Genomic DNA, 26,037 nt, shown 5'->3' with positions numbered 1-26,037 from the left:
TTTAATGGTTGTTTCCACTTCTGTCTTTTGTGATACCTACAGTATGTTTTTATAGATCTGTGTGAGTGTAGACATATAAGTGCTCCAGAAAGAGATGCTTTATTTTGGGTTTGGTTTTTTTTTTAGAAGCATCAGTTTTTCTGAGTTGAATCTTAACAGAGGTAATATATACCCAGGTATTAAAGTAACCATGGCAAAATTAAACAAACAAAAAATCCAAAGACTTCTTTTGTACTTCTTTTACAGTTATTTTAAAAATGTGTGGTTATGAATAAACCATTTAGTTTTGCAAGCTTACACTCAGCAGGATTTCAGATATAAAAGAATTAAGAGGTCAGAGAATTACCATGTGTTTACTGCAGCCCTGTATGACAGCAAAGCTCATTATTATTTGCCATGTTGTGTCCTTAATTACAGAATCACAGAATCTTAGGGGTTGGAAGGGACCTCCAAAGATAATCTAGTCCAACCTCCCTGACAGAGCATGATCACCTACAGCACATCCCACAGGAACTTGTCCAGGCGGGTTTTGAATGTCTCCAGCGAAGGAGACTCCACAACCTCTCTGGGCAGCCTGTTCCAGTGCTCTGTCACTCTCAGAGGAAAGAAGTTTTTCTGATGTTCACATGGAAACTTCTATGCTCCAGTTTGCACCCACTGCCCCTTGTCCTATCACTGGTCATCACTGAAAAAAGCTTGGCTCCATCCTCCTCCTCCTGACACTCACCCTTTACGTATTTGTAAACACTGATGAGGTCACCCCTCAGTCTCCTTTTCTCCAAGCTAAAGAGACCCAGCTCCCTCAGCCTTTACTCATAGGGGAGATGTTCCACTCTCTTAATCATCTTTGTGGCTCTGCGCTGGACTCTTTCAAGCATTTTCCTGTCCTTCTTGAACTGAGGGGCCCAGAACTGCACACAATACTCCAGATGTGGCCTCATCAACGCAGAATAAAGGGGGAGGAGAACCTCCCTTGACCTACTAACCACACCCTTTCTAATGCACCCCAGGATGCCATTGGCCTTCTTGGCTACAAGGGCACATTGCTGGCTCATGGTCATCCTCCTGTCCACCAGGACTCGCAGGTCCCTTTCTCCTGCACTGCTCTCCAGCAGGTCAGCCCCCAACCTGTACTGGTACATGGGGTTATTCTTCCCCAGATGTAAAACTCTACACTTGAATTTCATCAAGTTGCTCCCCACCCAAATCTCCAGCCTGTCCAGGCCTCTCTGAATGGCAGCACAGCCTTCTGGTGTGTCAGCCACTCCTCCCAGTTCAGTGTCATCAGCAAACTTGCTGAGGGCACACTCTGTACCCTCATCCAGGTCGCTGATGAAGATATTGAACAACACCAGTCACAGTACCGACCCCTGAGGGACTCCAGTAGTCACAGACCTCCAACTAGATTCTGTCCCATTGACCACAACTCTCTGACTTCTTCCTTTCAACCAGTTCATGATCCACCTCACTACCTGATCATCAAGAGCACACTTCTGCAGTTTATCTACGAGGATGCTGTGGGAGACAGTGTCAGATGCTTTACTGAAATCAAGATAAACCACATCTACTGCCCTACCATCATCTATCCACCTAGTTACTGCCTCATAGAAGGCTATAAGGTTGGTCAAACATGACTTTCCTTTGGTAAAACCATGTTGACTGCTCTTAATGACCCTCTCAGCCTTGATATGCCTAGACATAGTGCCAAGGACAAGTTGTTCCATCACCTTTCCAGGGATGCAGGTGAGGCTGACCGGTCTATAGTTACCCGGGTCCTCCTTCTTGCCCTTCTTGTAGACTGGAGTGACATTTGCTATCCTCCAGTCCTCACGCACCTCTCCTGCTGCCCACGACTTACCAAAGATGATGGAGAGTGGCCTAGCAGACACCTTCCACTAGACCAGGTTGCTCAAAGCTCCATCCAACCTGGCTTTGAACACTTCCAATTTATGGCATTTAAGAAAGGTTTGTCTTTATTTACTCAAAACAACAAATATCCTTTTCATCTAGTGGGAAAGGATGGACCCTACTTTGCTGAGCTACTCCATTCACTTAATTAGCTCACAGGCCTGTCCCCTGCCCTGCCATCAAAGGCCAGCCACTCAGCACTGGCCTCCCCATGCCAGCTGACCCCCCACCACCACCTCGGCTTTCCTCTGTTCCCACTCCACGCCCAGGAGCCTGAGCACTAAGGCTCACGTCACCAGATTTACCTGATCCTGAACGGAAACAAAATAATTAAAAAAAAACCCCAACCACCACTCCGAGTTCAGGGATCTAATTATCTTTCCAGGATTTGGCCTGAACTGATTCCAGCCTACGCCTGCTGCACTCACGCTGCCGTGATGCACGAGTTCAGCCAGACACGCGGGGGGGGACGGCAGACGCCCCCCGAGCGGCAGCGGGACCGTCCACCCCGCTGAGGGGACCCGCCCCTCGGGGACCCCCCGCCGGGGGGCACGGCGGCGTCCGGGCGGGCAGGGGAGGGGGCTGAGGGGCTGGGAACCGCGGGCGCTGCGGGGCCGGGGCGGGAGCGGCTGGGAGGGGCGCGGCGCGGCGCGGCCGGGGTGCGGGACACTTGGCTTCCGGGCGCCGCTCGCTTCGCCGCTCGCCCCGCGGGGATTTCGGGGGTCGCTGGTCAGCCGGTCGCCGGCCGGAACCCCCCGGGCGGCAAACGGGGGGTTCGCGGGGGGCTCTCCCCGCCATGGCCTTCACCTTCGCTGCCTTCTGCTACATGCTGTCGCTGGTCCTCTGCGCCGCCCTCATCTTCTTCGCCATCTGGCATGTGAGTACCCCAGCCCCCGCACCTCCCCCGGCCTCTCCGCAGCCGCGGGGACCCTTAGAAGCGGTGGGGGGACTGCCAGGGGAGCGGGCGGGGGTCGCGCTGTGAGGGGAGAGGGGCGCCGGGCCGGGCAGCCCCGCACCCGAGGAGCCGAGCGCAGCCTCCGCTGCTCCGTGCGCCCCGTGTCCCGCGCTGGGAGCGGCCGCCGCCCCGCACCGCCGCCCCGCACCGCCGCCCCGCACCGCCGCCCCGCACCGCCGCCCCGCACCGCCGCCCCGCACCGCCGCCCCGCACCGCCCTGGGAGCCGTGACGGACCGCGCCGTTCCCTCCGCCAGGCTTATGTCAGTTGCTCCATTCCTACGAGCGTAAAGAGCAAGGGCAACGCTTTGGCGAGAGCTTGTAATGATACACCTGGCCGCCGGCGCTCCTGGGGAGGACTCGGGGCCCGAATGCGCTTCGCGGGCGCGGGGACCTCCCCGCGCTGCTGGCTTGTGCCGAGGTGAAAGGTGCTCCTGACCTGGCACGGGCTGTGCCAGTGCACGGACCTTCGAGGTAAGAACGGCTTCGAGCGGCGAGGGAGAAACCGCCCCATGCTTGGTGAAGCTGTTGAGTTGTTTCTCCTTCAGTAATAACGATGTTGAATTTTTTATTATTTTTTTTTTAAAGACAAATCTGAATGTGCAACTTCCTCATCCTTCTAATACATGCACTTGTTGGAGTACACCTTCATGAATTTGACTCCAAAGTGGTGGTGCTCATTTCTCACTGTTTGCTGGGTGATTGTGGTAGGTGCTAAGTGTGTAACTTGGAAGGTGTTTATTTCCACAGTAGTGAAAGTATTCTTATGCTTAGCTTGCAATTCTTTTTGCAGGGTGACATATTTTTGGAATTACTTATGCTATGTGTGTGCTACACAAATAACTTAATGTCATAAACAACCAGGATGGACAATGCAGTACATCTCATGAATGCCTCTACAGATACCTGATGGAGTAAAAAAAACCCTCCTTTGACTGACAAGCAAGGGAGACAGATAATTTCTTTTTATTTAAGTGCAATTAAAGCTGCCAGCTTAGTTGTATTTAAGCGTATTAGAAGTATGGACAGATCACTGTTGTGCTAGTGCTTTGAAATTGTTTTGAACTCTTCAGTGGTGTAGTTACAAGTATTTTCTTATTAGTGAAAGCACAAGAGTATGATGCTAATGCCAAGTACTGTAGTGGTATCAGGTACTGCAAGGCTGAAAAGGGTCTCTGCCAGTCAACTACTGCACTCCTGTTCTCTGAAAAAAAGACAGTAAAATTTAGATAATTTTTCACGTTTATTACTCTTCCTTTAGGTCTCCAAAAGTAAAAAGCTTCTTTAAAGGTTTTAGAGGTAAAAGTATATTCTGCTCTAAATCTCTTGCTACAATATAAAGTTATTTCCTTCATTACTGTCACTGTTTTAATTATTTTTATATATATGCACTTGAAGTCTGTTACCATGTTTCACTAATAATCTTTTTCCTGAACTGAAACTCTTGTTATCTGAAGACCTATAGTACTTTTAGCAAATATGGGAAATTATTCTTCCATAAATCAGTGTAGTTACTGCAAATGTACTCTTAGTGAACTGTTTTTCAACTTGCAGTCTGTAAAGTCATGGAGAGCAATCCATTATTTGTAGAGGTCCCTAAGGGGCAATTAAGAAAGGAATTTGTCAATAGAGCATGTTTCTTATATCTGTTGAAAAATTGTTGGGGGATTGAAATTGAAAATGGCTGGAAATGCTGCTCCATTACAATACAGCAAGAATTTGTACCTTCTTTTCTTATGAATAGATAATAATTCTATTAAAAGTGCATGGTTTGTTAAGGTCATAGGGTAACAGATTCAACACCCTGCCAGAATAAACTTTTAAGCATTCCTGTTACCCACATATTCAAAATACAAAGATTCTTATCCTTTCTGTAAAAACTGTGATCATCTAGTTTGTTACTTCTTCTAAAATGTGGTCTAATGTGTAGCTTCTGTATTGAGTCACAGGAGTTAGATTTACCTTAAACATCACATCGTGAAAGTCTTCCCAAGAAACAAAACTCCTAATCCTTCCCTATGACCTGATTTTTTTTTTAACTGTAATGTGTTTAAAGGGGACAGTAAACATGTTTGAAATGGGTTCTCACATGGGCAGTGAAGGATTTTAATAACTATATTTTCTGGTTAAAATGCTTTTTAATGCTTTAATGTTTTTTGGTGGGTTTTTTTGTTGTTTTGTTGTTGTTTTTTAAAAGAAACAGACACATTTAGTAACTAAGAATAAGGTGTTGATTAATCTGAGTGTCCCATCACTTTGAAAAATTTCTTAACTTCTAAGGCTGAATGAGAATTTGTATTTTGTAAATTGTTTTAAAGGACAAGAAAAAACGGTAGCATTTGTACTACATATTGTTCTAACATGAAGCTGGCAGAAGTTTGGGCAGTTATCTGGAATGAATTAACAGTGGATCAAATAAAATTTCATTTTCTAACAGCTGGGAAGTCCGATGAATTATAATTTTCATGAATATTGATGTAATCGGTTCAATAAAAACTATGAAACCAAGACAAAGGGGTAAAATGAGGATTTTTTGGTTTTGAAACTGTGCTTTTCTGATGCAAGCAAAATGAAGCTGGTCAGAATATTTTAAAGGAATTGTGATTAAAATATAAAAGCTGAGTCAGACATCTAGAGCATGTAGTAATTTTTTCCTATCTCAGAATTATCTCATATAGGTTTCCAATGGTATTTGTCACGACTGAAAAACCTAACACAAGATTTATCTTAATGTATCATTGCTGGAATTTCACTCATACATATGAAATGAAGAAAAAGGCTAACAAATTGAATTCTACATGTACTACATAGTACCAATGCCACTCTCTGTGGTGTGGGAATGTCTTAAGCATTGAACTAATAAATATAATCAGTGGAGTTTGTCATGAGTCATCTCGCCCTAAAACAGACACCTACATCTAGCCAGATGAATCAACTGAATGGATTAAAACTTGAAGAGAGGAGATGTAGATTAGACATTAGGAGGAAATTTTTCGCTATGAGGGTGGTGAGACACTGGAGCAGGTTGTGCAGCGAAGTTGTGGAAGCCCCATCCTTGGAAATACTCAAAGGCAGGTTAGATGGGGCTCTGGGCAACCTGATTTAGTGGAAAGGGGAGGGCCAGTAATACATAAGAGATACCTCAGTACAGCAGATTTGAGTATATCCTGCATGTGACTTGGTGCAGAAATGCAATGACGCTAGTGGTTTTTTTGCTTTACCAGCTGAGGCATCATTTAAATGTGTTTTGGCCAACATGTCCTCTCATCTGGATTCATTCAGTTGAGCATATTTTGGAGGGATTGAATGATACAACTAACAGCAGAATTTGCTCTGCTAACTTCATAATTTTATATCCTTATCTGATCATCTTGTAAACTCAAGCACAGGGTATATGGCCTTACTAATGATCACAGATATTTTGTTTCGCTGTCCTCAGCTCTTGTTCTTTGTAAACAGCTTTTTACTAATGACTCAACTTCTAAACTATCTTGAACTATGGTTTAGCTTCTTGTTAACATGTAACTGAACTATGTCAAGTCTGTTTGAACTCCCAACAAGATTTGACATACCACATTCATTTCTAGTCTAGCACTGCTGAGTTGCATCACAAGTGAAGTTGGCTGAATTTGACCAAATTGTGGTTTATTTGTCATCACTTAAAAAGTGACATGCTTGTGCAAAGTCCTGTAGCACTATTAAAATACATTGGTTTTGGGTAATCTGAATCCTTCCCTTTTAAAATATTTTAAGATTAAATTATCTGCTTTGAGACTTGTTATTTTAAGGAAACCTTTAGGAAGAGAGCTTTTCAAGTGTTCAGTTTTGTAGTACCACAGTAAACCTATTCATAAATACCAAGAACATTACTGTTTGTTTTTTTTTTTAAAGGATTTTCTATGGTGGGCCATCCCTTTTTGAAGTCATACCAGCTTTGAATGTGTGCAACTGCTTCATAATCAGTAGTACTTAAGGATTGACAGAAAGTATTAGGAGTATCATACCAGTGAAAAATGTAATGGTGCCTGCCTGAGAAGCTGAAGCAAATTTGATGAGCTTTTCGAGTATTCTGATATTGTGAATTATTTGGGAACAGCTCTCTGGCATGACAAGAATTGTGTGCATTGAAACTGTTAGCAGTTAATTGAGCCAAGCATAAGAAGAATACAGTAGGAGAACATGGAAAATATTTTGGTTTATGGTTTTTTTTTTTTTTTCTTTTTCTTTTAAAGAGTGAGCGTGGTATTAATCCTGATAAACTACCTTCATGTGACGTCAGCCTGATTTAACAGTTAAAGTTCATGGGTATACTTAAAAACAGTGGGAAGCAGTGATTGAACAGAGTAGTGTAGGCTAAGACTGCTTTTTATTTTAAATTAAAGCATCCTTTTTTGTGAATACCAGGGAAGGAAGCTCTTGGCATCTATACTCTGTGCTGTTTCTGCTTATGGCTTTGGTATTATCTTTAGCAGACGGCTTAAATTATCTGTGCCTTGTTTTCTCATTTACTAAGTTTACTCATTTACTCATGAACCCAAGTACAGAATGTCACTTTATTTAATATATATCCATAAAATACATTTGCTTTCTGACAGAAGGAGCTATGTATGTATAAGATTTTGCCTCTTCTTATTTGCCACTGTACTGTCCTGGTGATATGGGCTCAGTTTTATTAGTACTCAAGTTGCAGTAGTTGAGGTAAAAAATTTGAAAGCTCTCCAGGAGTTAGATATGTGGAATTTGGTGAGTGTTTGGTATCTGACTCACTTAGGCTTCCTCATAAAATTCTTAGCCTAATTTTTGATAAATTGTACAACCTTAATTTTAAAGATACATAAAAAACACACAGGAGAATCATCTGAAGCCAATTCAGTTGAGCAAAGCACTTTGATCACGAGCTAGGTGCTAGTCTATCATTGTTCTTGGTGTATCAGTGTCTTAATGTTTCTGTAGCTTTGGTTTGGAGGAAAACTGTCTGTCTGACCTCAAAGCAGTAGAGAGATCCATGAGCTCTCTTGTACCTGTACTTCTCTTCAGTAAGGGCTGCCAGTTGTCTTAATTTAACCTCTACAGTTCTTGAAAGGGAAGTAATTTCCTTACAGATTTGTGGTCCAGCTTGAATTTTCTTTCAGGGATTTAAGTTCAGTGGTGTCCTTTAATGAGTCACTAATTCAGTTCTCTGAGAATATTGGATAATTATGTGATTAAATATAAAATCGGATTAAAAACAGGAGCACAAATGTTGTTGCTGTAATGTATATATATTTCCTGAAGATATTTTTTCTTCTCTAAGTGGCTAAGGACATTGTCCCTGAAGGTTTCATAACCATGACAGCTTAAGGAATGTGTCTGATATTTCCACTCTGTTTAAAGACTGAGCACAACTGGATTGGTCCGACTATAACATAGCTTGACAGTTCCCTTGCAACTTTTCTTTCAGAAGCTGGCCACAGTAATGCTGACAGACAGATATTAGGCCAGGCAGCACAAGCTGTGGAGCAATCTGTATTTTATATATTGAAAAATAAGTGTATTTCAGTTTAGTTGCCTTGTCTTGCTTAAATAATAATTAAAAAATCATACAAGTTTTTAGGCTTTACCACAGACTTAAATGTTGTGGAAAGATTAAATTGCATTACTGTGTATGCTTGAACTGTCATGATGAAATTTATTTGGAGAAAGGTTTTAAACTGTGAGTGGTTGCCACTGGCTGTAATTCCAGGTGCTTCACAAGTCACAGTGACTCCATGTAAATAATGTAAAATAAATTATTCTGTGGAGTCTTATGCCTCCCACAAAAAAGGGCAGAGAACTAGTTAAACAGTATTTGGTTGTCACATCTCTGATTTTTTTTTTTGGTCCTAAGATTAATTGGCAAATCTACTTACTAAAGGGATTTTATATCCACATTGGTAAATAATGTATTTCTGTTTATTTTTTAATATTTTTTTTTTAACTGCTATGCTTGTTAATAAGCAGGGCAATATAGCTGTCATACTTTATTGGACTGTTGAGTATGACTCTCAGATTGAGTCTGAGGCATGAGGTTATAGCTCTTTATTATTATGTATTTGTTTATTCAGCCACAACATACTACATTTAATCACACTTAAAACATTGACTACAACCTCAGACCTCTGGCATAGTTGATTCCCCTTACCCCCACAAAAATATCCTTTTATCAAAAATATTTTTCAGAATGAGGAAGAAGCTCAGCAGAGAATAATGATCTTCTTCTTACAGATACCAGACCTCTTTTTGATCTTTCCTTGGTGCCTCTGACATTCAGTTCATTTATAACCACTTCCCTCAGTCTCTCCTTGCATGTCATGTGCTCCAAACTTCTTTTGTGCACCAGAACAGCCAGGTCTTTTTCTGTGGGGTTGCTCTCAGGATGTACTGTTTTATGCGGATAGTCTATCCCAGGTGCAGGACTTTGCCTTTGTCTTGGTTGACCATCATGAGGCTCTCTCAGGTTGGTTCCTGCAGCATGTCAAGGTTGCTCTTAATGGCAGCTGTGCCCTCCAGTAAGTCAGCTGATCTGTCCGGTCTAGTGTTATCTGCAAACTTGCCCCATATGTTTCATCTTCCAAGTAATTGAAGAAGATGTCAAACAAGACTTGTTCCAGTAGTGATAGCTGAGGAACTCTGCTCCTAACTGGGCATCAGTCAGACTTCAAACCAGTGATCCCTACTCTTTCAGCCTGATGGTACAGCCTGTTTTTTGGCTTGTAGTCTATCCATCCTATCCCCTCATTTTGAATACAAAACTTCTCTGCTGGGACACTGCATCTTTCTCTTGCTTCGTGTTTCATTGTGTGTCCAGGAAAATTCGGATGAATATCAGTGCACCTTGTGAAGGCAGGACAAGGGTCTTTATATTTTTCTCCACTTCCTATTGAAAAGATATTACTATATAAAGCAAGAATTTATTTTAGGAATGTTATTGTGAAAAGTTTCATTAGGAGGCACTGAAAAAGCACAGAACATTTACAATGGAAGGAGGTTTTCTCAGAAAGATACTGCAGGAGTGCTGAACTTGCAGCTCAAGCTTTGATAATGTGAGCAAGTGAAACAGAATAAGGGAGAAAAGAGAAATAGTGCCTATGGTGAGTTGTCCCATAGCACACTGCTTGCAATTCCTCACCAATGCAATAGGTCATGAAAAACCTTTGGGTCGGTTTTGGATCCTTTTGTGTTCTACGCTTTGGGTCAGGTCATATTCTAGCTATCAGAGCTAGATTTTAAATTTCTTTAATACAGCTGGGCACATCTCTGGGGGAACCTAGAGTTTAAAAAACTAAGGAGCTGCGTGTTAAAATAGCAAGGACTAGTAAGTTATAGTCCTTGCCAATTCTCTGGTAACAAATGCTGTGCGAGTGCCACACATTGTTGATACAAGTGCTACTTTTTAATAGAATGACATTTGATTTTTTAATGCATTTAAATGCTTACCATCTTCATGCTCTGAGTCACTCTTTCGAGTGTTTAATTGTTTAGTCAATCTTGTGTTGCATTATTATTTTATTGCGTTAAGGATTCTGGCTAAATAATTCACATTGTATCACCATTCAAGTATAAAATGCCTTGTACATTCCCACAATGGGCATGTATAAACAAGCATAATGAAGCCTCCACAGGGATCAGTTTGATTGCTTGTGCTTCAGAGTCATTCTTCCCTCAGTGTTAGGTAAACACTTATTAGCGGATCCTTTAGAAAATTGATTTGCTGATCATTTAAGTGGTAGGCCTGTTTGTAGTTATGCTGAATTCTATCCTTAGCCTAATCGTGCTTCTGTAATTAAACTAACCAGTTTCATAAGAACATAGGTGAACAGATGAGGATGCATAAGGACTGCTGTTATGTTACTCTAAACATTTGATCATTTTTACTGGCTGCTGTATCCTTTCCCCTTGCTCTGTTTCTGCTACCCACACCTGCATCACTGCCTTCTTTCTTCACCTTGCCTTATCTCTGCAAAAACAGCTGTGTGGCTGATGGCCTTTTTGTGTATGTGTGCATGTCTTGATCTTGTAGTTATTTCCTCCAAATTCTGCCTAGCCTCTTTTCGGGAAAGAAACAAAAATTGGGAAGACCTTGAATCTGGTCATCCCTGCCTGATGCCCCAGCATTAGAAGAGTCCCTTTTCCCTTGTCATGCCTCTTGCTGGTCCAGCCAGGCTCCTGCTGTGCCAGTGGGATGCAGGAATCACAGATCCATCAGCATTTCTTCCTGCTGCTCCACAGTGGGCTACTTCCTAACACAGACCCCACTGATGAGTGGGTAATAAGGAAGAAAAATCGTATGAGAAGGAAGTAAATGTGACTGCAGGAGGAAGGAGTTCAGGGAGAAAAATGAAAAGGAAAGAGCAAATTATAGGAAAGAAAAAAATGAGTAAGGGACTAATAAGAGGGAAGACTGTGAATACAGAATTGTTGTTTGGAAGACACTTATTGAAAAGAGAAGGCTGCCTGAATCCAGAAGGTGCTGTTGAAATCAGGTGTTGGACATTTTTTGAGAGCTTGTGTAATGAGGCTTCTGTGTGGGTATGGTGTAATGTATGACATGCTTGAATGGATTTTTTTAGTGACAGGACCCAGATGCCTTGTGTTTCCTGGATTTTTGTGAGTTTGCATAAATCGCTGCTGGTAGGAATGAAGAAAGTGTGAGAGAGGAGAAGTAGCAGCAGCAATGTTGAACCTGTGAGGAAATCGAAAAGAACTCAACCTAGGGAGTGGTGGGCTAAAAAGGAAGGTAATTCTTCTCCCAAACATGTATCTGTGTAACAGAAATATAATAATAACTGGTAACAATATGTAGAAATCTTTGAAAGCTCAGGAATAATTTAGAAGAGATAATAATTTATGAAGATGGAGCTTCGTGGCTTTAATGTGTCTGTATCTTTCTCCTCACATATCCCCCCCAATGTAGGTTTGATGAGATGAAAAAGGTGAATAGAAACTTTGCATGGGAGCAAATTGATTTTAAGGTGGGGCAAATTAGAAATTATTTGTAAATGTTAAGAAAAACAAGGACAGAAGAATAGACCCTCTCACATCTAAAGGTAACCAGTTATATTGTCCCATGCCAGAATTAACCTCCTGTTGGTCCAGTGTGACCAGGCTACCACCCTTCCTCCTACTTTCCACATCTCACCACTCTTTTGTAGGAGGTCTTTCACAAACTCAGGTTTAGCCTGTGCCTGATTTGGCGTGGAAGGAACTGGATAGAGAAGAATTTGGTCTGTAAAAGCAGAAGATGTATACATCTGTAGCAATGAATGTGTGATATAGCTATAGTGAGAAATACTTCTTAATTGTTTAATTTCTGACTGTGCTTTCTTAGTTGGTATGGAGTTTAGTATAAAAAGAAGCAAGGGCAAAGCAGTGCTCTCTCTTGTGCTGAAAGCAGAGCTCCCCTGAATCTCCTGGGTGTGGATGGAAAACAGTGCTGTTCTCTTCTCACCTTGACTGGTTGAGAGATCTGCAAACCAGTTCATCTGCACTAGCTGTTACCTCAATCAGAGCCACAAATCTGAGGTCAACACCTCAGCTGTAGAGCTTGGATACAAAACTCCCATAATTTGCTCTTGGCCTATTGAGGAGATTAAGTTTAAGGGTGAGGTTTTGGCCTAACTTTATACATCTTCTTCAATTTATCTGCAGGTAAGGTCTTTGCATCCTTTCCAGGAGAGAAGAAAAAGCTGGTGCAAGAGTCTGCATGAGCTTTGCTAGGATGCCCTTTCTTAGCTTGCTGAATGTATGGCTGTGACTGGAATCCTTTGCTTTTCCAGGCAGTCCTGACTATCAGATGCAGTTAGTACCTGACTAACAAGTGACAGCATTCCTGATACAACATGTCAATTTGTTGTCAGTGGTGCTCTGTGATCTTGAGGTGTTGGTGCCGAACTGAAGAAATCAGAAGTGGTTAGATACTGAAATGTTTATAAAAGGTTTTGATCTTGCTCTCTCAATGGAAAAAAACCTGTTTGTTTTAGAAAGAATCCACATAAAATACTCCACTGGATGCAGGAGGAGGAGACCACATGCAGGGGCGGAATATTGGCAGCCTGCTTCTATCAAAATTACAAGACGTGTAGGAGATTCGTGATCAATTAGTTCCCTTTGCCACAGAAGTTCCACCTGCATTTCCCATAGCCTATAAAGGTGCATAGATTTTTGGCTGTTTGGGCTGGTGGGAAATATGTACAATCCTCTGTAAGTTTTTACTGGTATAAGGAGAAGAGCACACATAAACAAACCCCTTGGGGGTGCCAACCTCAGACCTGCTGCCTTTGATTCCAACCCTGGTATTAGCTTCACCATGGACCCCTAGAGTCTCCAGAAACGGGTACCCTCCTAGATGGAATGGTCTCACGTTGTACAAAATCCTTACACAGAATAATATGTGTAGGTCTCTTGCCTCTCTAATCCCTTCAATGAAATGTATATTTATGCAGTGTAGCATGATACTAGCAGGGATAGTATAAAAAAAAATGAGTCATCTAATTGTTCAGGTTCTCTTGTGAGAGATAGAAGAGATTATTTTTATTTCAACTGAGATAGAAAAATTGTTTCTGCCATGCTGAATGTAATTAAACTTAACTAATGCATCTCCATGTGCATGCATGTTTTTTTCTGTTCAGAACAATGTGATGTATTAATCAGTTTTGTTGCTAATTGAAAATGTGGGGGGTTGTAATGTTGGTAGCAACAGCTTGTGTCCCTATAAAAAAAAGTTGATAGGTGTGTTTGATTCTCAGAATACTGTTACTTTCTGAACTGTCTCTGTGTATCAAATGCAGTAATTAAGGTTAAAGAAATATAAATTCTGACAACAAAATTACTAAATCCTTTGGGGTTGGAAGGAAGCATGATAGACTGGACTTACCTTAAAAATTTCTTCTCTGCTTGAGGTCTGTTTTGAAATGTGTTCTAGCTGCAGGGAGCAAAACTATTAGCCTCTTTAGAAACAGGCTCTGTACAGCTCTATTAGCATCATCCCTCCTGCACAGCTTGCTTGCTCGTCTTCCTTCTCTTAATGAACTGCAGTTTATCTGTGCACAGCTCATTTTTGCCTGTCTGGATTTCCACTGTTGCAGACTGGAAGACAGTGAGTGAGTATAAAGTTGTGGTACAAGCATAGGTCATCTCTGAATTCTATATTTGGGAAATAGGTGGGATGTTTGGCTCTCTCCTCAAGGAGAGAGCTGGTATCTCTCAGTTTCAGGATAATTGGGGAAGTATTTCAGTGTCCATGGTGAGCAAGTGAAATCTGTGTCCAGAATCCTGTTGTTAGCTAGTAAAACTGTTTTTCCTCGTGGTTAGAGGAATTGATTTTTAAAAGTCCCATTCACAGCAGTTGTAGGAGTCTGTCAATAGATGCTTGTCAATCTTCCTTCTGGCAACAGTGTTCGCAACAGAGTTTTTGCAGCTGCTGAGGTGTTTTTGGTGGTTTTGTCAAAACTAATAACAAGTGAAATCTTTACATTCAGGAATCAGGTTGCTTTTTCAAATTGTTGCCTGGAATGTTGCAATAATAACCAGTAAGATTATGCAGCTTGAGAAGAGGTGGCTGAGGGGTGAGCTCATTGAGCTACAGCTTCCTCGGGAGGGGAAGAGATGGGGCAGGTACTGATCTCTTCACTCCTGTGGCCAATGACAGGACTTGGGGAAACGGCAGGAAGCTGAATCAGGGGAGGTTTAGGCTGGGTATCAGGAAAAGGTTTTTCGCCCAGGGGGTGGTTGAGCACTGGAACAAGCTCCCCAGTGAAGTGGTCACAGCACCAAGCCTGGCTGAGTTCAAAAAGTGATTGGATGATGCTCTCAGGCACATGGTGTGATTCTTGGGGTTTTCCTCTCCCTACACAAGGAGAGGAGTCGGACTCAGTGATCCTGATGGGTCCCTTCCAACTCAGCATATTCTATGATTCTATCATTCTGTAAAAATCAGTAATACTGCTTTTGTCCATTTTCATGGTCTTTTTGTAGGGGAATACAGTGGTGTAACTATACCAGTGCAGACTGGTATGTTAGTGCCTGTGTGCTCTCAGCAAGAGAGCTGCCTTCTATGAATTTTCATTGATATTTAATTAAAGCAGTATAATTACACCTCTATATTTCCATAGGCAAGCCTTTTGAATCATGTTTACACAATGATGATTATGCATTTTTAATTTTGCATATTGGAGACTTAGGATCTGGCTTAAATACTTGAGAAATTACAATAGGATTTACATTACTGTTAAGTTAGCTAAAGCTTCCAGTTAGAACATAAAGAGTTTAAATGCTGTTGGCCTAAATGTATCAGCCTTTTACAGACAAAAGAACCTCAGCAAAAAGATGAAGACTAGATGCTCAGGTGTATGTTTGTGCAGCCCTGGATGCTTTGTTTGCAATAGCAATGTGTTTGGATTTCTGCATGGAGAGTTGTGTAATAGTGGCAGCATATGAAATTCAAGTTAAGTAGAGCAAGGAAATGCCATGCAATTGTTAGTGTGAAATCTGACAAATACAACAATTTTCTACCCTTGAGTGATTTTAAACAATTTGCAGTCTTAATCCTAAAAGGCACTGCTTAAAGCAGTGCTCAGCTCTAGAGATGAGTAACAGTGCAATAATCAGATAGAAGTGCATAGTTTCACTTCTCACAGGTTATTAGTCTACTGACAGTATTTTTTATTTCCCTTAACGTTTTATATAGTAATGTTGTGGTTTGGGCCCAACAAAACAAAGGCACAGCCACATGGCCACTCACTCAACTCCCCACACACACTCACTCTGGGATGGGGAGGACAAAGGCCAACTAGAAGCTGATGGGGTCAAGACAAAGGACAAGGAGGGTTCTTCATCAATTAAGGTCTCCAGGAAAACAGACTCAACTTGGGGAAAATAATAATTTAATTTCACACTAATGACAGCAACTTCGAGCCTAGGTGGTTCTGCCGATGATTCTGTAAATAATTTAATTTCTCTGAGCTTCATTTTTCCTCTTGTATACAAAATGGAAATTATATTTTCCTTGCATTTGTTCAGGCCTTCATTGCCTTAAAGGGAGATTTATGACTGCAAGGCATTGTTAGTATCTTTTACTTCTATTAATATGTGGTGAATTAGTAAGTGTAATATTCAGGAAAGTAAATACATTGGGGAGAGATAAGAAAAGAATACCTTTCATTTCACTTTCCTCTCCGCATTTTATTTGGAGGTAGTGTTAAGGTTCTCATCAAAATCAGAATTTCAGATACACTGGTCTGGGAATCTACTGAGTTACATGGGCAGGTATGATTAAATTTAGGATTTGAGCCTTTTTTTTTTCTTTTTTCTGGTAGAAGTTTAACGAAAGCCTATAGAGTAAGATTACAATATGACAAAAAAGATAAAATTCTCTGGGTTTTGAGGCAGGTTGCCCCTCTATTAATGCCATTTTGAATAATCTTTTTAAGTAACTGCCGTCTGTCACGCTCTAATAGAGTAGAGAAGAGCTCTTCATGCTAACAAAGTCAGGAGGATTGATTTCCACTGGAATTATACTTGACAGTGCAAAGATCACTCAAAATTGTTTTGCCCTGTGTCCTATCCTTGCTTCATTGATCATGTAACTGCAACGTCCAGTCACTTCAAATCTAATTAGGGCACAGATGTGCCCCAGTATAACTTGAAATACCAAACAGGCTTGTAGCTGAGATCATATGGAGAAAGGCAGGGTACTAAGTCAGATGAGGTAACATTGAGACATCAACTAATACACCCATCTGGCTAATGGGGAAGTGCTGTTAAAAATATCAAAGCACTTGCTGGGTTTCAGAGATAAGCAGTTAAAAACAGTCCAAGGGGTAAGGGAAAGAACATTGTCAAGGATAAGCAAGGATTAAAGGTTTATTCTTTGATGCTAACATACAACATGGAATTGCATATTTCACCTATTAGGTTAATATATCTGTGTAAAATTACAACATTAGTAATGGTTAAACTGAAAGATCATTTTTGTATTTCTGACTTTATCTGGTACTTTTTCAGGGCACGTACACTGAAACTTGCATGTATTTTACAGCAGTCTGCCTGCTGCAAAGAGACATTGGGAGCTAAGACTCTGAAAGCCTGTAGTGTGAACCAGGCAGGCAATATTTTATTAACTCTGCTAATAAGTTCCTTATCTGAAATACAAACCCCCACAAATACTTCAGGTATTTGGCCTACAGAGCTTTCTAACACCATTCCCCTGAATCTGAATTGCTACCTAATAATCAGATTTTAGTGCATCTTTGGGTTATCTTTTCAAATAAGGGATACTGAAGTCCATAAGTAGCAGTGGAGATACCTGCCAGTAAAAAACTCTTTCCAGTTTCTAGGTGAATTCCGTTACTACTTTGGAAGCTCCTGACTATTGAGACAGTTTCTATACCTGCCTGTATATATGTTTCTGCAATATAGCTTTGATGCAGAGGTAGAGAATAGAGTTGTGTTAGGCCTCATTGCTCAGTTTCTAATCAACCTGAAGCTGTTAAGGTGCAGTCATATGGGTGGCATGCAATCAGCTTTTTCTGTCTCTAACCACACATTGACTCCCTGGGTAGATTTCCCTGCTTTATGTATTGTCTTCAGAGGGAATTCCTGCTGGACTTCTTTTTGGGGACACCTCTTCCCTTGGGATGCAGCAGCATTTCTTTTTGAAATTTGTCCCTGTTTGGATTGGCAAGGGGAAAGTGTGGCCCTTGTTTCATGTTCATAAGTATCTTCCTTCTCCCTGCTGTTAGAAGTGAGGGGTTAATAATGCAGGATAGTTCAATACACGTAACTTATGTATAATGGCTCTTAAGGACATTTGTCAAGACAAAGGTTTTTACTTGTCTCATGGTTTGGGCCTAACACAACAACAAAGAATCACTCAACTCCCACCCCACACACACACTGTGGGTTGGGGAGGACAGAGGCCAACTAGAAGCTCATGGGTCGAGACAAAGGACAAGGAGGCTTCTTCACTGATTAAGGTCTTGGGCAAAACAGACTCAACTTGGGGAAAAATAATAATTTAATTTCACACTAATCAAACACACACAGGACACAGACAACACAAAGGGCAGGGCTTCAACATGTTACCCCACCCCTCCCTTCTTCCCGGGCCCAAATCACTTTGTTCCCGGTTTCTCTCCCTCCTTCCCCCCAGCAGCACAGGGGTACAGGGGATGGGGTTTAGAGTCAGTTCACAGGCTGGTGCTTCCTGCCGCTCCTTCCTCCTCAGGAAGAAGGATTCCTTACAGTCCTTCCCTGCTTCCCCATGGGGTCCCTCCCATGGGAGAGAGTCCTTGGTGAACCTCTCCTTTGTGAGTCCTTCCCACAAGGTCAGGAGCAAGCTTCTGCAGAGTCACGGGCTGCTTCAGGAACAGTCACCTCCCCTCGTGCCAGGGTCTTCCACAGCTGCATAATCAGAGTCCACTGGCAGCAAATCCACTGGCCACAAAATCCAAGTCCACTGGCCAAGTTCCCCCCTCCTGGTGCCCCCAGGGAATGTTCCACCATGTTCCTCCACAAGTGCAGGAGAACAGCTGCCATCTCGCCATGGGTTGCAGGGAAACTTCTGCTTGGGCACCTTCTTCCTCTTCTTCCTCACCAACCACCAGCACCACTCTCGTTCTCCAACACAGCTCTTCTCCTTTAAGTGCTGCTCTGCTCAGGTGTTATACTGCAGAGGTGCATCTATTGTCCCTCTAAAGGCTCCTTGGCTGGTTTTGGAACAGGGGGAGCTTCTCAGCTTCCTACCAGAACCATCCCTGGGGCCCTTCCTCCTCTACCAAAAAAAACAGCCAAACCAAACCAGCACATATTTATACAAAGGTTGTAGGGAGGTGGGTGCCTCTTCTCTCAAGTAAATAATGATAGGACTAGAGAAAATGGCCTGAAGTTAGGCCAGGGGAGGTTTAGATTGGATATTAGGAAGAATTTCTTTACTGGAAGAGTAGTCAAGTGGTGGAATGGGCTGCCCAAGGAGGTGGTGAAGTCACCATCCGTGGAGGTATTTTAAAATTGTGTAGATGAGGCACTTTAGGACGTGCTCTATTGGGCAAATTTTTTTTATTTTTTTTTTTGTGGGGGTGGGAGGCAGTTGACAGATGGATGTGGTGATCTTAGAGGTCATTTCCAACCATGAGCATTCTGTGTTTCTGTGATCAGTTAGATAAAATTTCTTTTGACAGGTGTCAGGATAAAAAGCTCCAGACACCTAAGAGTTAATCCACTCATTTTTGGAAAAAAATATTACAAAATAGAGATACAGTGCCAGCAACATTTAGCTCTGTATTTATTCACATAAATGGCTATAATGCATAAGATGTGTGTGTGTATGTGTGGGTTTGTATGAATGTCAATTGCATGAGCAGGGATGGAGTTTCTGCTGAATTGAAGACAAAATGGTTTTGGAGTCATGACAGTTTTAAATGCACGTTCCTGCAAAACAAAACTTCCTCATTTTACTAAGAAGCTTTTGTACTGAAGCAGTCTTGGTGATGATACACACGGTTTAAAAGTTAGAAGACTCCAGACTTTCACAGCAGGTTTGTGCTCTCTTCCAAAGAGAGCAGTGAAAAGGAAAATCATATGCCTCCTCTCTATTTTTAAAACAAGTTTGGTGTGTTTGCCACTTAGATCTTCTGATGTGGTTTCTCCAGAAAATGGGCACTGAAGCTGACAGCCCAGGAATCCCTCTCCAGTTCCCTTTCCTGGATTCTGTTTTGACAACTAAATGCCAATAAATTAATAATATTTACTGGAATTACTGTTTGCTTATAGAAAGAAAGAGAAAATGTTTCAATCTCTACTAAGAAGAGAAGTAACAGCCTACTTTGTACCCTCTTCTGAAGACAGAAAGTGACTTGTGAAGGGAATCTGGGAACTACTCTTTGGCTGCATATCTACCCAGCTCTAGGTGTTAAAAAAGTGAATCAGGTGGTAATCCCTGTGGTACGAAGTTATTCAGATCTAACAGCTTCATGTATAACTAGGTCTGCATCCTTGCCCCAAAGTTAATTTTTTATTTAAGCAATAATTATTGAATGTTTATAAGGTGCATATGCATACATTCTGGATGTTTTCCCATCACTCTACCTTCATGTTTTTAATTTGGTGGTCTTTTTTGAGGGGCTGCAGATAGATGATAGAGTTCAACAATAGGCTGTGTTTTTTGCACTAGAAGCGAAGTTTTGTCTTGTCTGACTTCAGAGGCTATGAAAGCTGTGCTGTGCAGCTCAGTGGCAATCCAGATGTTGTAGGAAGACATTCATTTCATATTGCATTGTAATAAATTAGAGCTAAACACCATTTCCTCTGAGCAGCTAGCTTGTGGTTTCAGGCCCTTAAAAACTCCAGCCCATCAGACGTTTTGTAACGTTTCATTAAAAAATAATGAGCAATACACTCAAGCACTGGCAAGTAACAAAAAGATATTTCCTGACATAGCACAACGTGCATTCCATCCTTTTTCTGTGCTAATGAGCCAAAGTAGGCCAAATTGCTCTCCAGTGTACTCATGTATAGTTTAGTATCATACAACAGGATTTGTTAGTATCACAGGCAGAATTTTTTCCCAATGATTTGATTTAATCTTTTTTTTTCTTCTAGCTTGATGTTAGCATTTCATAGTGTTCTTAAAAGAAAACTGTCTGTTTGACTCAGACCTGGTTTCAGTCATCTGTGATGCTGTGAGTGCTGAATTTAATGAAAAAGGGTCCTGGTGAGGGGGAGGAAAACAGTACTTAAAAAGCAGTTTAAATCTCACATCTACATTACTTGATGTGTCATGCATGGTCTCTGGGCCATAGCAGAGATGGTAAAATTAATAGTGTGCAGTTAACATATCTTATGTTTTATAGGATATTAAAAGAATATTGAAAGCATGGTGACTGACAGTCACTTAGGCTCAAATGAGCATTCTCACTGGGGATCCCAGTGGAGGTTTTGACTCAGAGGAGCCCTTACAGAGAAGAAAGGTTTTTCCTTGCTGTGTTTGCATTGCTTCATAGCATTAACAAGATCAGCTCAACCAGGAGAGAAGGAGGGAAGAGGAATAACCATTTTTAGCAGATGTTCACCAACCACATAGCGAAATTTCTTGTTCAGATTCATTTAATATCATATCAGAACTGAGTTGTAGAAATTGTTATCTCATTCTGCACATTGTTGATGTCACCATTCTCTATGTCTCTCTATGAGCTCCCCATACTCCATCGTGTCAAGAGGGTGACTTTTATTCCATTTCAGGTCCTCTTACATTCTTACCTGACTGACTATCTCACATGTTTTATCTGTTTCTGCTTCTGCTCAACAAAATCCAACAAAGTAACTTGCCCAGCTTGCATCAATATGGTTGAAGACTGAGTAAATGTTCATAACTATTTCCCAAACACAGTAAATATGTCTATACAGCAGTTGATGGGTCAGCATGAAGTTTAGGATGCTCCTAAACCTGTCCACCTTCTGTCTATGTGCTGAGGTGCAGACAGCCTATGCACTGGGAAAGCTGTGTATGGGAGTAGAGAGCTAGACAAGTTATTGAAATGAACTGTTAAAGACAGTTTCTTCAGGATAGGATTGTGGTGCGTTGACAGGTTGGCTGCAAGGAAACATATGTTAAGTGTTACTGTTCTGTTCTGTGGTTAGTGTGGTCGTCATCTACTTAGATGTTATCTTAACTTTTCTGAGATGCAAGTAAGCAATAATAGCTAACCCCTTTGCTGTCACTGAATTCACACCCACATCAACTCCACTGCCACCCTAAAACATCATATTCTCAATTAAAATCTATTTCTGTAAGAGCTCAGTCATTAAAAAAAAAAAAAAGTATTTTCCCTAAAAATGTGAGATCATAATTCATTCCTACCATTAATAGGTGAAATTTTCAGTTTGATTGGTGCATCAGCACAGGAAGAAAGCAAAATTCAGGTTCAATCCTGAAAATTTCATTATTCAAACCTGTTATTGTCTGGAGAGATGAGAACAGAAAGTGTGGGTAATGAAAACAAATTTTATAAATATCATTGCAAATGTAGCTACACTGAAACATATGCTGTCATCACAAACTCCTCTGTTCAGTATGTGTTTAAACTGGGGCAAACTCCTTGCTCACTTACACTTGGAGCTATGAGATTTGCAGATGGTGTGAATAACCAGAGAATGCAACCAGTATTTTTATAAACCTTTGGTTTTATTAGGTGAATAACACTCACAAGTATTCTTCTATTAACAGAAAAAAGCATGGCTAGGGCAGTGACAGAACAAAACAAACTTCCTGCAATTTTCTACAACGTGAAATCACAGGGAAAGCTTCCCTAAGTCAGAAGACAGTTAAATATGATGCTTTTTATTTTTCTTCTGATATAGCTTTGCAAATAAACTGATAACTTTTTTTTTTCTTGGAGTTCCTAAATAAATATGAAATTATCCTTATTATCTTTTTATGAAGCTATGTGCAACATTAGTATTTACTAATAGAAATACATTTCTCATCTCTGTAAGATCGGTACCTGGCACATGTTTCAAAAATGCTATTTGTTTAGCTTTGTGACTAGAGGCTATTAATTTTTCTTTGGTATGGTCTGTTTATTGTGTGACCTTTGGAGAGATGGGGTCACTGATGTTCACGTGTATGCACGCTTTGTAGTCTTAATTGCCAGCCTGGAACAAATTAGACTGGATAACTGAAAGATACTGAGCAGTTTATAAAATACACCCATTTACAAAGGTGAAATGATGGCAGTTCATGTGGCAAAGTGCCTTGACTGCTCTCTATAACATTGTTTTACTCCAAATGCACTACCCTGTCAGTCTGCTGGTAAGTGTGGCTATTTCAGAGGTGAAACAGACCTTGAGCATACCCAGATGCTTTTCCAAAGCATCCTGCAACTCCAGTCAGGTGATATACAGGAAGCAGGTAGCTGCATAGCATCCAGCTGAAAAGTAAATGAGTAGAAGATTGTTTTTCTAGAGCATGGCCAGAGCACTGCTTCTCCTGTGAAAGCATTGTGAAATACTTAATGGAGGCAAGAAGTTATTTATTTGGGTTTTGTAGAGAAAAACAGCAACTCTAGCCACATGTATTAGGGTTTTAAACAGCTACACAATTGAAAGAGGAAAATGTTTCCTAATGAATTATGTAAACCACGGTGCAGCAAAACCCAGCCTTATTTTCAGTAATACAGTATACTTCATTGCAGTTACATAGTGTATTGTGAGCAACTGCCAATTTTAAGAAGCTAGTGCTTTCTGTCCATTGTTTCTCATTTGCAGTTTTAGAATTAGGACACACAGAATTGTGAGATGAAAAAAAACCCCAACAAAAAACAACCCCAGCCTCAAAAATCTATACTCTCAAAAATTTTTGGGTGTTTCTTTATATTCTTTCTAACTGTGAGCTTCCCCTCAGTTCAAGAAGGACAGGGATCTGCTTGAGTGAGTCCAGCGCAGAGCTACAAAGATGATTAAGGGAGTAGAACATCTCCCTTATGAGGAGAGGCTGAGGGAGCTGGGTCTCTTTAGCTTGGAGAAAAGGAGACTGAGGGGTGACCTCATTAATGTTTACAAATATGTAAGGGGTGAGTGTCAGGGAGATGGAGTTAGGCTTTTCTCAGTGATGACCAGTGATAGGACAAGGGGTAATGGGTGGAAATTGGAGCATAGGAGGTTCAAGGTGAATATGCGAAAAAATTTTTTTACTGTGAGAGTGACAGAGCACTGGAACAGGCTGCCCAGGGAGGTTGTGGAGTCTCCTTCACTGGAGACATTCAAAACCCACCTGGATGTGTTCTTGTGTGATGTGCTCTAGGTGACCCTGCTCTAGCAGGGGGGTTGGACTAGATGATCTTTCGAGGTCCCTTCCAACCCCTAAGATTCTATGATTCTATGATTAAGGTTATGCTTTCAAGCTTTTCACTGTGTCTGAGAAATAAGAATGTGCTTTTTCATAAATTAAAATAGATATCTTCATGTCATCACTGTATTTCTATTTGTGGATTTAACCAAATATAAACTATTATGAAACTTTTATAAAATAAAATAAAATGTTAAGAATTGAGAAGGATTTATTTTTGTCAGCCTCCTTCCAGAGACACACCGAAATTTTTACTGAAGAACCTTTCCTCCAATTCTGTGTGCTTGATACCAGGCCTCAGTCTGTTTCTTGCAGGTGTAGCAGGGATGTATTTTAACATTGTCATAATTTGCAGGCATCCCAAGTCTGTGAGATTATTGTATTTACACCTACTGGTTCTAGGAAAACAATGTACTTAATACTGTCAGATTTGTTTCAGTGCGCTTAGATATAATGCAAGCATAACAGAAAATAAATTGCATGCCAGCACATAACCTCTGTGTTCAGTGAATCTTTAGAGGCTTTCATGGACTTCTTGAAAGGGGACCATCTTATGGTTTCAGTAATCAGGTTCGAGTTGTAGTCTCAGACATGTTTCCTGACAGCATGAGCTGGATATTGTACTGGCTGTCATTTCATTATTATCTCAAACTCCTGCTTCCTGTTACTACCAAAAGGAAGAGTATAAAACATTGAGGTTCCCCCCCCCACCCCGAAATTTTGGTGCATCCCTACATTTACAACAGAAAAAAAGCTGCTACTATTGTTCATTATTAAAAACAGTTGTCACTCACAGTGTGTAACAATTTTCTGTGATAAAGCGTCATCTGTAAGTACCAGTGCAGTGAGACAAAGACAATTTAAGGGAGATGCACAGGATCCCCAGGCAGATCAGTGGCACTGCTGTGAACAGAGGCAGCTCACTTACCTGTTACAGGGCCCTCCTTCCTCCTTTCTGTCAGTGCGGTCAGTGCTGATGTTGGTACCCAAAAAACAAACAGGAGGGCATACAACTGACTTGCGTGGTGGTTAACAGTTGGCCCAGCCTGAGAATATGAAGACCTGATCAAGAAGTATTAAATATAGAGGTGTTGTAAGCCTTGTTCTCCATGATTGTACTGCAATCCTCTCAGTTTCTGCTGTTTGCTGTTTTATCTTAATCATCAGTTGCAGATCTACTTCCTAGCTTAAAAGATACTACATCCATGGGGAGAAATGCTTCACTTCTAATAATGTTTTATAGTTCCCTTTGTGGTTTGTTCTGGCACTTTGGTTTTTCATAGTTGAATAAATTGAGTTCTGTAGAGTTCTCTTGTAATTGTTGATTTTTTAAATCAGCACTGTTGATTTTAAATGAGCTTCAGTGTGATGACTGCAGCATTAGAGTGGGATGTGGAGTAATGCTTAGGCTTGTGGATTGTAGCTCTGTATTTTATTCTTGAGCCTCTCGCCAGATTACTACATGAATCATGGATAGGTAATTTTCAGGATACCTTCTCCTGCATTCCATATCCGTAAAATTAATATGTTTTACCTATACAGCAAGTCTGTTTTGTCACCCAGGCAGTTATTTGTTTAACAGCTAAGCCAAGTGCCCAACTGCTACCTTGTACTTCCATAATCTTTTTATCGAGAACAAATATTTTTTTATGAGTTGTATGTAAATTGTCTAAAGAGAAATAATTGCTTTAACATGCATATATGTGGTCCCTGTCATAGTGAGCTTTCATTCCTTGCATTAAGCAAGAAGGAAAGGTATTACGAGAAGGTAATAATGAAGTTAAGAATGTGCTTTGAGATCTTTGAATTAAATATGCTGAGGGTTATTACAGCTGTTTTCTTTCCAAGAAAACATTATCAGACATTATTATTTTTATGGGCACTTTTATCTGCTGAGCTTTAAAAGCAGACAGTAATTACCAGTGCATCTGAATCCATCAGTTAATGGAAGAAGTGAAAGGACATGAACAAAAGGCTTGTCTTCATTAATGGAGGTCTGACGTAAAGGTTCTAAAACATTCAGAAATGGCATCTTTTGATGGTTAGTTTACCTGTGAGCAGTTTGCTTGATAGTGAGTAGTGGCTTAATAATAATTAAACTGATACTAATTCAGAATTAATATCTGAAGTAGGTTTAACAACTAATAAAATAGGCTGTTGCATATGTGTTAAACCTGGAATAGCATATCGGATGCACTTCTTGTGTTTTAGGCAGCTAATGACTTTTTCTGTCAAGTCTGCAGATGCATTTGTTTGTGAATTTTTTTTGTCATTTGGAAGTGTCAGAAAACATTGTAGATAATACTAGGGGAGAAGTTT

The 26,037-nt window shown here is 40.9% G+C and overlaps 1 protein-coding gene across 2 annotated transcripts in view; it reads left to right on the top strand.

The window, feature by feature from the left end:
* The first annotated feature begins 2,646 nt into the window (after positions 1–2,646).
* Positions 2,647–26,037, top strand: part of CNIH3 (cornichon family AMPA receptor auxiliary protein 3) — a 48,342-nt gene continuing 24,951 nt past the window's right edge. For both annotated transcript variants that reach the window (XM_051614248.1, XM_051614250.1), the window contains exon 1: positions 2,647–2,785. In XM_051614248.1, coding sequence (XP_051470208.1) covers positions 2,705–2,785 — 81 coding nt within the window. In that variant the 5' untranslated portion in view covers positions 2,647–2,704. The remainder of the gene's footprint in view (positions 2,786–26,037) is intronic.

Source organism: Apus apus, chromosome 3 (genome assembly GCF_020740795.1).
Source record: "Apus apus isolate bApuApu2 chromosome 3, bApuApu2.pri.cur, whole genome shotgun sequence".
In the NCBI taxonomy this organism is placed as follows: Eukaryota; Metazoa; Chordata; class Aves; order Apodiformes; family Apodidae; genus Apus; species Apus apus.
This window is presented reverse-complemented; position numbering and strand designations above follow the sequence as displayed.